This window comes from Sparus aurata, chromosome 23 (assembly GCF_900880675.1).
Source record: "Sparus aurata chromosome 23, fSpaAur1.1, whole genome shotgun sequence".
NCBI classification, from domain to species: domain Eukaryota; kingdom Metazoa; phylum Chordata; class Actinopteri; order Spariformes; family Sparidae; genus Sparus; species Sparus aurata.
Genome location: NC_044209.1, coordinates 12,983,251 through 12,995,961, shown reverse-complemented (window position 1 = coordinate 12,995,961; position 12,711 = coordinate 12,983,251). Strand labels below are relative to the sequence as shown.

The 12,711-nt window shown below is 38.2% G+C and overlaps 1 pseudogene and 3 gene segments (V, D, J or C); all 4 read right to left on the bottom strand.

Moving 5' to 3' along the window:
• Nucleotides 1-3,098: 3,098 nt before the first annotated feature.
• Nucleotides 3,099-3,600, bottom strand: LOC115576116 (Ig heavy chain V region 914-like). The segment is given in 2 exon segments: nt 3,099-3,468; nt 3,552-3,600. Coding segments are annotated over 2 exon segments (363 nt in total).
• Nucleotides 3,601-4,176: 576 nt separating this feature from the next.
• On the bottom strand, nt 4,177-5,399 carry LOC115575198 (immunoglobulin heavy variable 3-30-3-like; annotated as a pseudogene).
• Nucleotides 5,400-10,364: 4,965 nt separating this feature from the next.
• LOC115575197 (immunoglobulin heavy variable 3-33-like) lies at nt 10,365-10,977 on the bottom strand. The segment is given in 3 exon segments: nt 10,365-10,376; nt 10,543-10,838; nt 10,929-10,977. Coding segments are annotated over 3 exon segments (357 nt in total).
• Nucleotides 10,978-11,694: 717 nt separating this feature from the next.
• Nucleotides 11,695-12,129, bottom strand: LOC115576134 (Ig heavy chain V region 5A-like). The segment is given in 2 exon segments: nt 11,695-11,999; nt 12,090-12,129. Coding segments are annotated over 2 exon segments (345 nt in total).
• Nucleotides 12,130-12,711: the final 582 nt, after the last annotated feature.

Below are 12,711 nucleotides of genomic sequence, written 5' to 3'. Positions count from 1 at the left end.
ATTTGTATATAATGTAAATAAAGCTGAGCTTACGCAGCCTTGTGGGGCCCCCGTACTTATCTCCAGTGTATCAGAGAGGGTTGAATTGACCCTCACCATTTGCTGTCTCTTGGTGAGGAATGCATAGTACCATCTGATCGAGTAAGTATTTACATTACATTCTTTGAGCTTTCTTAACATGATCTGAGGGAGAATCATGTTAAATCCAGAGGTAAGATGCATAAACAGAAGCCTTGCGTATGCTGTGTTATTTTCCAAATGTTTTAAAACAAGATGGTTTGTTGTGTTAATTGCATCATCTGTTCCTCTACCATATCTGCAAACTGCTAGGGATCCAATAGATCCTGCACCTCATCCCTTACTTTCCTGACCATTATACGTTCAAATGATTTCATAACTGCCGAAGTAAGCGCTTCTGGTCTATAAGTCTTTATAGCAGACTGTGAGGAAGTTCACTTTGCATAGAGAAGGACACTGACAGGATGTACAAGGAGTATCAACTGTCCTGTTACAGGGAGTCACAGCTTGAACTTGTGTTATGAACATTAATATTGACACACATGTAAGACAATGTTCATATGATTTTTAAATGTTTTTTTTTGATGATTTTTATGATTCAGTTTTTTTATTCTTTACAAAAGTTTAACTAGTCAGATTGAACACATTTACATAAAGAGAATATTTAAGTACATATCTGAAAACACCAGAACTATGATAGAATATTCTGAATCAATCAGTTTTAATTTAGATGATGATTCTCTGATTGTGTTGATGTTCTTGAACGAAAATGTATTTCTGTAATTGTGAACAGAAAATAAAGTTTCGCCTTATTTTGACATGTTGAGTTTTTGTACAGCATTGCTTAGCATTTAAGTTTGTTGCCCCTCATTATAAAGAAGTGTGCATCATGTTGAGAATTTGACAAGCTGATCAATTTTACACTACCACTAATTGAGTATTTGTAATAATATTTTAATCAGATCATCAAGAAATGACAACTGATGTTGTTATTTGTGTTGTAATGTTGATTTTCCGTTGAAGTTTTTATGAGGCATACCTGTTAAAGGACATCAGGGGAAATTAAACTGCAGTAGCAAATACAGAACTTATTTAAGTTTCATGTTTGTTTAGATAAAGCGCTTTTGAAATGCAGTTGTGAGCTGAAATAATATTGTCATTATTTCACTCACATATTCTGAGTCAAAATGTCTCCATTCAATTGTATCATCATTGAATATTTTCAAAAAACAGCCCATGTTTCTTTTATTTTGTTTGATGTGTCTCTTCCTCTTTGTACTGTAACAGTGAACTGGTGTTGAAATCTTTAGTGGTCTGAGGGCTCCTCCTCTGGTGGCTTCATGTTACAAGTGTTCAGGCACTGAGGGGTTTTTGTTCAGGTCTACTGATGGTTTGTGTTATTGTGGCTCTCTGGCACAGTAATACACAGCAGTGTCTTCAGACTGCACATTCTGTCCATTTAGAGTCACTGTGTTGCTGGAAGAGTCTAAATCGATACTGAACTTGTTCTTTAGTGAATCTTTGTAGTATGAGCCTCCAGTTCCTTTCACTCCAATCCACTCCAGTCCTTTCCCTGCAGGCTGTCTGATCCAAGCTGTCCAGTAGCTAAGAGAATAAGAGACCTGACAGGTGATGGTCAGACGTTGACCTGGCTGCACAGTCACAGAAGCTGGCTGTGTCAACTGTTCACACTTCAAACCTGTTAAAAAAACAAAATGTTTTGTAACAAATCATCAAGTTAAACTGCAAAAGAAGAACTGTTGACTTTGACAAATCCAGAGAGACTCACATCCAGCTGCCAACAGCAGCAGCAGAGCTACAGAAAACATGGTTGATGTTGAAAGTGACGTGCTGTGAACTCCACTGACAGCCTGATGGGAAGTTTTTATAGCTGAGTAACAAGGAAGCTCACTGAGTTTGCATAGAATCAAACATATGAAGCATCAATGTTGGTCTGACTGGAGCCAATAGAAGAGTCTGTTGACTGTTATTATATCTGCAGAGTGAAAACATGCCTGGAAATCACCTCTGCTTTACACATGATATTTTCATTTCATTACACACTCAACTGGAACATTTTGAAAAATGTCCCTGTTTTTACAGAAATGAAACAACTGTAAATGATTATCACAACTATTCTTTCTGTGAATATTACATGAACCATAGATAATGGAAAACATATTCTTTAAAATCAGCATTACAATATTAATGATGATGTGTCATGGAAACAAAAGGAGAAACCATCAAGAATGTTGCTTTCTATAAGCCATGTTTACAGTGTGTTCAGCATGTTTTCAAATCATTAAAACACTTTAAATATGATGTGAGCTGTTTTCCTGAGAGAATGTATTTACTGTCAGCACCTCCTACATCACATTTAAGATTAACTTCACAAATATGATCGCAGCTTTATTTAAATTACATGATCTATTACATTCAGTTTTTTGCGTACTTACTGATGATATTTACCGCAATCCGGAAAACAGTGACAGCAGCCAGGATCATGTAAATATGAAAACTTTTGTCCGATGCTGTTTTGCATAAAAGACTGTTAATGGTTTCAGTGTTTGTAGATACTTAAAGACATACAGAAAAAATTGGAGTCTGGAGAGGAAAAGTGCTTCTCACGAACTGAAACATGTGACAAACACATAACAAAACAAAACAAAACAACAAGCAAAAAAATACATACTTGCAATTGTTGATTGTCAGTCAGTTAAGATCTATGGGAACATCTCAGAGTGTCCTTTCAGAGGAGACAGTAACATCACACTGACTGCTCTCCTGTGATTTTAGAGAATGGACTGTAACCTCATTTTCTCCTTCATATTTTGGCTTTTGATATCTTTGACTCTTTTATCAATAAGTCATCTTTACTACGTGTTTCTTTTCTTTTTTCAAACGGTTACAATGATGATTTTAATATTCATCAGCAACAGTTTTCAGGACTTTCTGTCATCTATGATTAACAATGTGTGTATTGTAAGTTATAGAATATAAAACCATATTTCAAGCCATTGATATAATAAAATGTAGAAATAATCATGTCATGAAAATAGGGAGAAAAAATACGTCTAGGTTTTACCAGGCTGAGATCAGTTCTTCAGGTTTTTGTACAGCTGCTCAACAACTCCAGTCACTGTGGCTGTCGAGCACAATAATAAACAGCAGAATCTTCAGTCTTCAGACTGTTCATCTGCAGATACACCTGCTGTCTGCTGTTGTCTCTGGAGATGGTAAACCGGCCTTTGACTGATGCAGAGTAGTAAGTGCTGCCACCACCACTAGTGATATAAGCAACCCACTCCAGTCCTTTTCCAGGAGCCTGTCTGATCCAGGCCATATAGTAGCTGCTGAATGTGAATCCAGAGGCTGTACATGTCAATCTGTGAGATTCTCCAGGCCTTTTAACCACTGGTTCAGATTCTGTCAGAGTCTGACTATCAACACCTGTTGAGACAAAAAGTCATTGTCATTGGCTTGGCAGCACAACTAAAAGTTATCTAAAAATTCAGATCAGTGTAGATGTTCACCTGCCCAGCAGACAGTTAAGAGCAGCAGTCCTGTCCTATAGTCCATCATGTTAAACTGTGTGTCCACTGTTCTCTGTCATCCTCTCTGCAGTCAGATAAGTAGAGGAGGAAGACATCTGAGTTTTGCATTGACTCCTCCTCACAGGGAGGAACTGGATTTGACTTGGATCTCACTGTTTGGTGAAACTGGTGAATGATTGTTTACTGTGCATGATTAATTCCTTCAAGGGAATCTGTTTTTATATCCACATTGGCTGGTGCAACAATATGACAGTGATCAGCATTCTTCTTCTGTTCTGGAATCATTTTTCATCAGCTGAAAACCCAGAGACTGTAACGTCATACATCAGCTTCTGTGAGGACTGCATTGTACCATCACGCACCAGGGTGAGCTATAACAGTGGCTGAAGTTATAACAATAAAGGCTGAAGAAGCATTTAGGAGTGGGGACAGGGACAGTTTTAAAGAGTCAAAGTACAAGTTTAGCAAGGTGGTGAGAATAGCTAAATGACAGTACTCTGAGAAACTCCAACATAAGTTCTCAGCCAATGACTCTGCTGCTACTGTCTGGAGTAGACTCAGGAAGATCACTAACTATAAACCACCACCATCCCTGTGACACCCTTCATGAGCTCCAGCCCAGGATCTCCCCCTCCCCGACCTCGGCAGGCGCACCTTCTTTTCCACTATGGCCCACCTCTGCACCCTCTCCCCCCACCACAATGACAACTCTCTCCATCCTGAAGAGGGATGTCAACAGACTCTTTAAAAAACAGAACCCCTGCAAAGAAGCCAGTCCTGATTGTGTCTCTCTATCTACTTCTGACCTCTGTGGTAATGAAGTCTTTTGAGCGCCTTGTTCTGTCTCACCTCAAAACCATCACTGACCCCCTAATGGAGTCTCTATAGTTCGCCTACAGAGCAAAAAGGTCTGAAGACGATGCTGTGAACACAGCGCTCCACTACATCCTCCAGCATCACAACTCTCCTGTCAGTTAATATTAATGAGAACACAGAGTCTCCTTTAAGTAACAGAGGAGAGACAAACTTGTCACTGACTGCCCTCTAGTGATTTTATGAAAGAGACTGTAACAATATTTGTCACCTTCATATTATAAGTCATTTAGATTCCACAAAATTCAGAGACATTATTGTCTCTTAAATTGCAGAAATGTTTAATTTTGTAGTGACCACATTGTTGTGCTGTTTTTGGGCCTTTTATCAACAAATAATCTGTATTGTGTTTTGTTTCATTTCATGTTTGCTATCAATATTTCTCTGGAACAGATTTAAAATTATAATATAATTGTGGATGATATAAAATACTTAATGCTTTGGCTCTTTCAGTCCAGTAAAGATGAGTTCTGTAGGTTTTTGTACAGCTGCTCAACCAACTCCAGTCACTGTGTCTCTCGAGCACAATAATAAACAGCAGAATCTTCAGTCTTCAGACTGTTCATCTGCAGATACACCTGCTGTCTGCTGTTGTCTCTGGAGATGGTAAACCGGCCTTTGACTGACTCAGAGTAGTAGATCTCACCACTGTCATATTTAATATTAGCCATCCACTCCAGTCCTTTTCCAGGAGCCTGTCTGATCCAGTGCATCCAGTAGCCACTGATTGAAATCCAGAGGCTGTACAGGTCAATCTGTGAGATTCTCCAGACCTTTTAACCACTGGTTCAGATTCTGTCAGAGTCTGACCATCAACACCTGTTGAGATGAAAAACACATGTGTGTCATTGGCTTGGCAGCACAAATAAAAGTTATTCAAAATTAAGATCAGTGTAGATGTTCACCTGCCCAGCAGACAGTTAACAGCAGCAGTCCTGTCCTATAGTCCATCATGTTAAACTGTGTGTCCACTGATCTCTGTCATCCTCTCTGCAGTCAGATAAGTAGAGGAGGAAGACATCTGAGTTTTGCATTGACTCCTCCTCACAGGGAACTGGATTTGACTTGAATCTCAGTTACTGTTTGGTGAAAATGGTGAATTAATATGTTAACTGAACATGATTCATTCCTTCAAGAGAAACTGTTGCATGTTTAGTAGTTTGTGTGCAACTATTTGACAAACACATCATCTATGTTGGTTGACCCTCATTATAAAGAACTGTGCATCATGTCAAAAATTTGACAAGCTATAACACTAAATTGAGTATTTTTAATTACATTTTAATCTGAACAACAAGAAATGACAACCGATGTTCTTCCTTGTGTTGTAATGTTGATTTTCTGATAAAGTTTTTATGAGGTATACCTTTTTAAGGACATGAGGGGAAATTTAACTGCAGTAGTGAATACCTAAACTTATGTTACTTAAGTGTTATGTTTGTTTAGATGAAGAGCTTTTTAAAATGCATTTGTGAGCTACAATCATTTTGTCATCATTTCACTTAATGGTAGTCATAATGTCTCCATTCAATATTATCATGATTGAATACTGTCATAAACCAGCTCATGTTTCTTTTATTTTGATTAATGTGTCTGTTTCTCCTTTTACTGTAACAGTGAACTGGTGTTGAAATCATTAGTGGTCTGAGGGCTCCTCCTCTGGTGGCTTCATGTTACAAGTGTTCAGGCACTGAGTGGTTTTTGTTCAGGTCTACTGATGGTTTGTGTTATTGTGGCTGTCTGGCACAGTAATACACAGCAGTGTCTTCAGACTGCACATTCTGTCCATTTAGAGTCACTGTGTTGCTGGAAGAGTCTGAGTTGATACTGCATTTGTTCTTTAGTGAATCCTTGATGTATGTGCTATATCCAACACCTCCTCTTATAATCCACTCCAGTCCTTTCCCTGCAGGCTGTCTGATCCAAGCTGTGTAGTAGCTGCTAACAGAATAAGAGACCTGACAGGTGATGGTCAGACGTTGACCTGGCTGCACAGTCACAGAGGCTGGCTGTGTCAGCTGTGTCACACTTCACGCCTGTGGAGGAAAACATGTTGAATATTGAATGAGTGTAATAACAGTGAACAGTCAGTGTTCAGTCAGAACATGGTTGGTATTTAAGGTGATCTGATGGGAGCTTCTCTTCTTCTGCTGCAGCTGACAGCATGATATCAAGTCTTTATAGCTGACTGTGAGGAAGTTCACTTTGCATAGAGAAGGACACTGACAGGATATAAAAGGAGCATGAACTGTCCTGTTACAAGGAGTCAGAGCTTGGAGTTGTGTTATGAACATTAATTTTGACACACATGTAAAACAATATTCATATGATTGTAATGTTTTTAATAATTCAGTTTTTTTGTTATTCTTTACAAGACTTCAACAAGTCAGATGTAAACACACTGACATAAAGAGAATATTAGTAGTAGAATATCTAAAAACACCAGAACTATAATAGATGTTTTCTGAATCAAGCAGTTTTATTGAGATGATGATTCTCTGATTGTGTTGGTTTTCTTGAACTGAAATTTATTTCTGTAACTGTGAAAAGCAGAAAGTAAAGTTTTGACTTGTTTTGACATGTTGAGTTTTTGTACAGTGTTGCTCCTTCCTGTGTCACTGTGTCTCTCGAGCACAATAATAAACAGCAGAATCTTCAGTCTTCAGACTGTTCATCTGCAGATACACCTGCTGTCTGCTGTTGTCTCTGGAGATGGTGAAGCGATTCTGGACTGATGTGGAATAAAGTTTATCAGCTCCACTTGGAACAGAAATGTGAGAAACCCACTCCAGTCCTTGTCCTTCAGCTTGTGTGATCCAACTGATATCAGCATCACCATCTGATATTCCTGCATATGTACAGGTCAGTCTGTGGGATTCTCCATGCTGCTTCACCACTGGTTCAGACTCGGTCAGAGTCTGACTGCAAACACCTGGAGAGAAAAGCAGTTTGATCAGAGTGAAGCCAAACAGAAACCTTGATAAAGAAAGTAAAGAGTTCAGAAGCATGTATTCACCAGAGGCCAGTGATAGTATCAGAAATGCAGTTAAAGACATAGTGAAAACACGTTGCATGTTTAGCTGGTGGTTTGGTTTGTCTTCAGTTTGCAGTGAGATAAATAAAGATGGAAGAGTTCAAGATTTGCATTTGCTCCTCCTAACGATGCTGAAAAAAACTGATGTTTATGTACTGAAGAGAGTCATCTTATTCAAAGAATATCATGGTTGACTCATTTAAGATATTATTTACATCAATGTTTTGTCTTATATTTGCTTATTATGTGTTTAAAGTTTCAGCACTGATTAGACAAGACACGTTATAAATGGAACAGGGAGATCCAACACTTGGAGCCTGAATCCAAACACACAGCTGCTGATACAGTTTGAATCATCACAAGTGAGGAGTAATTTTGATGATGGAGCAGTATCAGTATCTGATGAAAATTATTGAAATGACTGAGAAACAAAGAACCAAGAGGGACTGAAAATCTCATTTATTTGATTTGATTAAAGCTCAGAGGTAAGAGAAAAAACTGTTTTTGCTTTTCTTTGAGATAAGCATGAGGGCTTTTTTTAATGCAAGAGGGTAAATTATGAGCACTTTTTCTCAAGTAAAATTTTGGATGCATGTCTTTTACCTTTAACAGAGTATCTCTACATCTGTGCTGGTCGGTCAGCTCTATATTCAAACTTCTAGTCAACAGGGCAGTTAGAAATGTTAACAGTAACATTTGTAATTTATTTTATTTATTTATTTAATTTCAATGTTTGTAGAAAACTTGTCTTGCGAGTCTTAGAGCTATTGGGCTCATACATAGAGGCCATCTTTACAAACCAGAAATGAAGGATAAAAGTTAACATGAAACAGATGCAATAATGGTAGTGATTCAAATGTACTCCAAACACAGATCTGTCAACACATCAGGTTCATACAGTACGCCATACATCATGCAGATTGTCACCTGACAGAGAGCACCAGGAAATGTGTGTAACACTTGGTCAGTGTCGTCTCTAAACTCATTATTATTATCAAGAGATTCTTGATTCTCTGAAACTCATCTTTTAGTGTCTGTACCTCCAGACACACAGAGTCTGCTTATACTGTATCAGTACGCCAAGTTTAAGGGACAATAAGTTACAATGTCATTGCACAAATTAAAACAAGAGACACAAAACAAAAAAGCATTCTTTATTGACCAGACGTTTCTCCCCCTGGACATTTTACATCTCCTCTAAACATTACTTCCAAGGAAAAACACACAAAACAGATTTGTTTTCTCTATTCTAATTCTCTGTGACTTTGTGCAGCACAACAGGATTAGAAGAGGAAGAAGTGTTTGTATGACTCTCCTGTTATTGTCTCTCACTGTGTCTTTCTGGCACAGTAATACACTGCTGTGTCCTCAGTCTTCAGACTGTTCATCTGTAGGTAGACTTTACTGCTGGATTCATCTCTGAAGATGGTGAATCTACCCTTGACTGACTGGGAGTAAAAGATAGGAGTACTAGCTGTGTGTACAAGTGCGACCCACTCCAGTCCTTTTCCAGGAGCCTGTCTGATCCAGTTCCAGACTGAGCTTCTAAAGTTAAATCCAGATGTTGTGCAGGTGAGTCTGTGGGACTCTCCGGGTCTTTTAACTGCTGGTTCAGACTCTGTTATGGTCCGACCTTCAACAGCAGTGGAAACAAACAGAGCAACAACCAGGAGTGTCAGCTTTCTGTAAGCCATGTTCAAAGTGTGCTTCTATTTTCAAATCCATGAGTCCTCTTTAAATATGATGCCAACTGGATCACATGTAGAGTTTGTTTACAGGAAGCTCCTCCTACATCTCATTCTTCTTTTAAAGTCAAATTAAGACATTTGATTTTTCAATTTCAATATAGTTTTGACAAAGCATCCAGAAGATTGGTTGTTATAAACTTGAGTCGAATAATGATTAATAATGGCTTAAATTATTTGATTCATATCATAATGTACATTAAAAAAAAGTTTAATCTTGAATTTTAGGATCATGAAAAACATATTTTGATATAATTGCAAGATTCATTAATGTATTGTTTACTACGTTTGCTTTTGTTATTATATATAAATTGCAAACAAAGGTGATGTGAGCTGGACAATATAATTGAATACTTCAGTCTGCTGCAGCTGGTTTAAAGTCTGAATTTTCAAAGGTTCAGTTTTCATATCGTGGATGTTTGAAGCCACAGAGAACCAGAAAAACTTGGACCTTCTGTCAGATATTCTGTATGTCAGTGATCTTTTAAATGACAATTACATCTTATATTATAAATGTAATTACTACACAAATGCTGGTTTTGGTCAGCTACTGTTTTCTCAGAGATGTGGATTCTAAGTTCAACTATAGAATGTATAACATGTCCCTTTTTAGTCATATATTTGTTTGTAATTAAACATTATAGGTTTCTCACAAAGATTTCAGTTAAGCTGCATGTATTATATATACAGTGCTGTGAAAAAGTATTTGCCCCCTTACAGATTTCTTTTGTTTTTGCTGTTTTGTCACACCTAAATGTTTCAGATCATCAAACATTTTTTTTTTTTTTTTGGCCTTTTATGGCTTTATTGATAGAACAGCTGAAGAAATGACAGGAAACAGGGAGCGAGAGAGGGGGAGTGACACGCAGCAAAGGGACCCAGGCCGGGAGTCAAACCGGGGTCCGCTGCAGAGCCTCGGCACATGGGACGCGCGCTCTACCAACTGAGCAAAACGGCACCCAATCAAATTTTAATATCAGACAAAGATAACCTCAGAAAATACAAAATGCAGTTTTTAAATGATGATGATTTATTAAGTGCAAAATGCTATCGCCCTGCCTGTTAAATCATGAATTAACTATAATTAACAACATTATTTGGAAAGCTGAGTTCAATTTCACTAGCTCCACCCAGGCCTGATTAGTGCAAGACCTGTAGAAAGATGTAGATACAAATGAAATTCTTTCTTATGGGTCTATCAGTAAGGGATAATGCCCGACGAGCTGTCCATAAACAGGAGTTAATGGACGACGCGGAGGCCTAAGAACTCCGCGAAGTACAGCTGCTCAACCAACTCCAGTCACTGTGGCTGTCGAGCACAATAATAAACAGCAGAATCTTCAGTCTTCAGACTGTTCATCTGCAGATACACCTGCTGTCTGCTGTTGTCTCTGGAGATGGTAAACCGGCCTTTGACTGACTCAGAGTAGTATTGTTTGCTGTCATCTGTATAAGTCAAGGCGATCCACTCCAGTCCTTTTCCTGGAGCCTGTCTGATCCAGTACATCCAGTAGCTGCTGAGTGTGAATCCAGAGGCTGTACAGGTCAATCTGTGAGATTCTCCAGGCCTTTTAACCACTGGTTCAGATTCTGTCAGAGTCTGACCATCAACACCTGTCAGGAGAATAAAAGAAAACATCGAGTGAAACTAGCTGATGACACAGTTTTAAGCTATGTTAGATCAAGATCTGTGATAATCTTCACCTGCCCAGCAGACAGTTAAAAGCAGCAGTCCTGTCCTATAGTCCATCATGTTAAACTGTGTGTCCACTGTTCTCTGTCATCCTCTCTGCAGTCAGATAAGTAGAGGAGGAAGACATCTGAGTTTTGCATTGACTCCTCCTCACAGTGTGGACCTGGATTTGACTTGGATCTCAGTTATTGTTTGATGAAACTTGTGAATTAATATTTACTGAACATAATTCATTTCTTCAAGAGAAACTGTTGCATGTTTAGTAGTTTTTGTGCAACTAGTTGACAAACACATCATTTAAGTTGGTTGCCCCTCAATATAAAGCACTGTGCATCATGTCAAGAATTTGATGGGCTAATCAATTTTACAATGCCACTGAAGTGAGTATTTTTAATTATATTTAATAGGAAAAACAAGAAAATATGACAGTTGTTCCAGGTTACTGTTGACTTTGTTGTGTGTGTTTATGAAGCATATGTTTTTAAGGACATCAATTGAAGAAAACTGCAGTTTGTGATTCATAAAATACACTTTTTGGAAATTGTCTCCATTCAATAATAATCATAATAATAACTTTAATCATTGTATAATTATTATTGTATAAACCAGTTCATGTTTCTTTTACTTTATCATTGCTAAATGTGTCGGCTTCTCTTTACTGTAACAGTGAACTGTTGTTGAACTCATTAGTGGTCTGAGGGCTCCTCCTCTGGTGGCTTCATGTTACAAGTGTTCAGGCACTGAGGGGTTTTTGTTCAGGTCTACTGATGGTTTGTGTTATTGTGGCTCTCTGGCACAGTAATACACAGCAGTGTCTTCAGACTGCACATTCTGTCCATTTAGAGTCACTGTGTTGCTGGAAGAGTCTGAGCTGATACTGAACTTGTTCTTCAGGGAATCTTTGTAATATGTGGTGGATCCAGCTATCCTTCCAATCCACTCCAGTCCTTTCCCTGCAGGCTGTCTGATCCAAGCTGTGTAGTAGCCACTAACAGAATAAGAGACCTGACAGGTGATGGTCAGACGTTGACCTGGCTGCACAGTCACAGAGGCTGGCTGTGTCAGTTGTTCACACTTCACACCTGTTAAAAAAACAAAATGTTTTGTAATAAATGATCAAGTTAAAGTGCAAAAGAAGAACTGTTGACTTTGACAAATCCAGAGAGACTCACATCCAGCTGCCAACAGCAGCAGCAGAGCTACAGAAAACATGGTTGATGTTGAAAGTGACGTGCTGTGAACTCCACTGACAGCCTGATGGGAAGTTTTTATAGCTGAGTAACAAGGAAGCTCACTGAGTTTGCATAGAATCAAACATATGAAGCATCAACGTTGGTCTGACTGGAGCCAATAGAAGAGTCTGTTGACTGTCATTATATCTGCAGAGTGAAAACATGCCTGGAAATCACCTCTGCTTTACACATGATATTTTCATTTCATTACACACTCAACTAACATTTTGAAAAAGTTCCTGTTTTTACAGAAATGAAACAACTGAAAATGATTATCCCAATTATTCTCACTGTGAATATTACATGAATCATAGGTGATGGAAAACATATTCTTTAAAATCAGCATTACAATATTAATGATGATGTGTCATGGAAACAAAAGGAGAAACCATCAAGAATGTTGCTTTCTATAAGCCATGTTTACAGTGTGTTCAGCATGTTTTCAAATCATTAAAACACTTTAAATATGATGTGAGCTGTTTTCCTGAGAGAATGTATTTACTGTCAGCACCTCCTACATCACATTTAAGATTAACTTCACAAATATGATCGCAGCTTTATT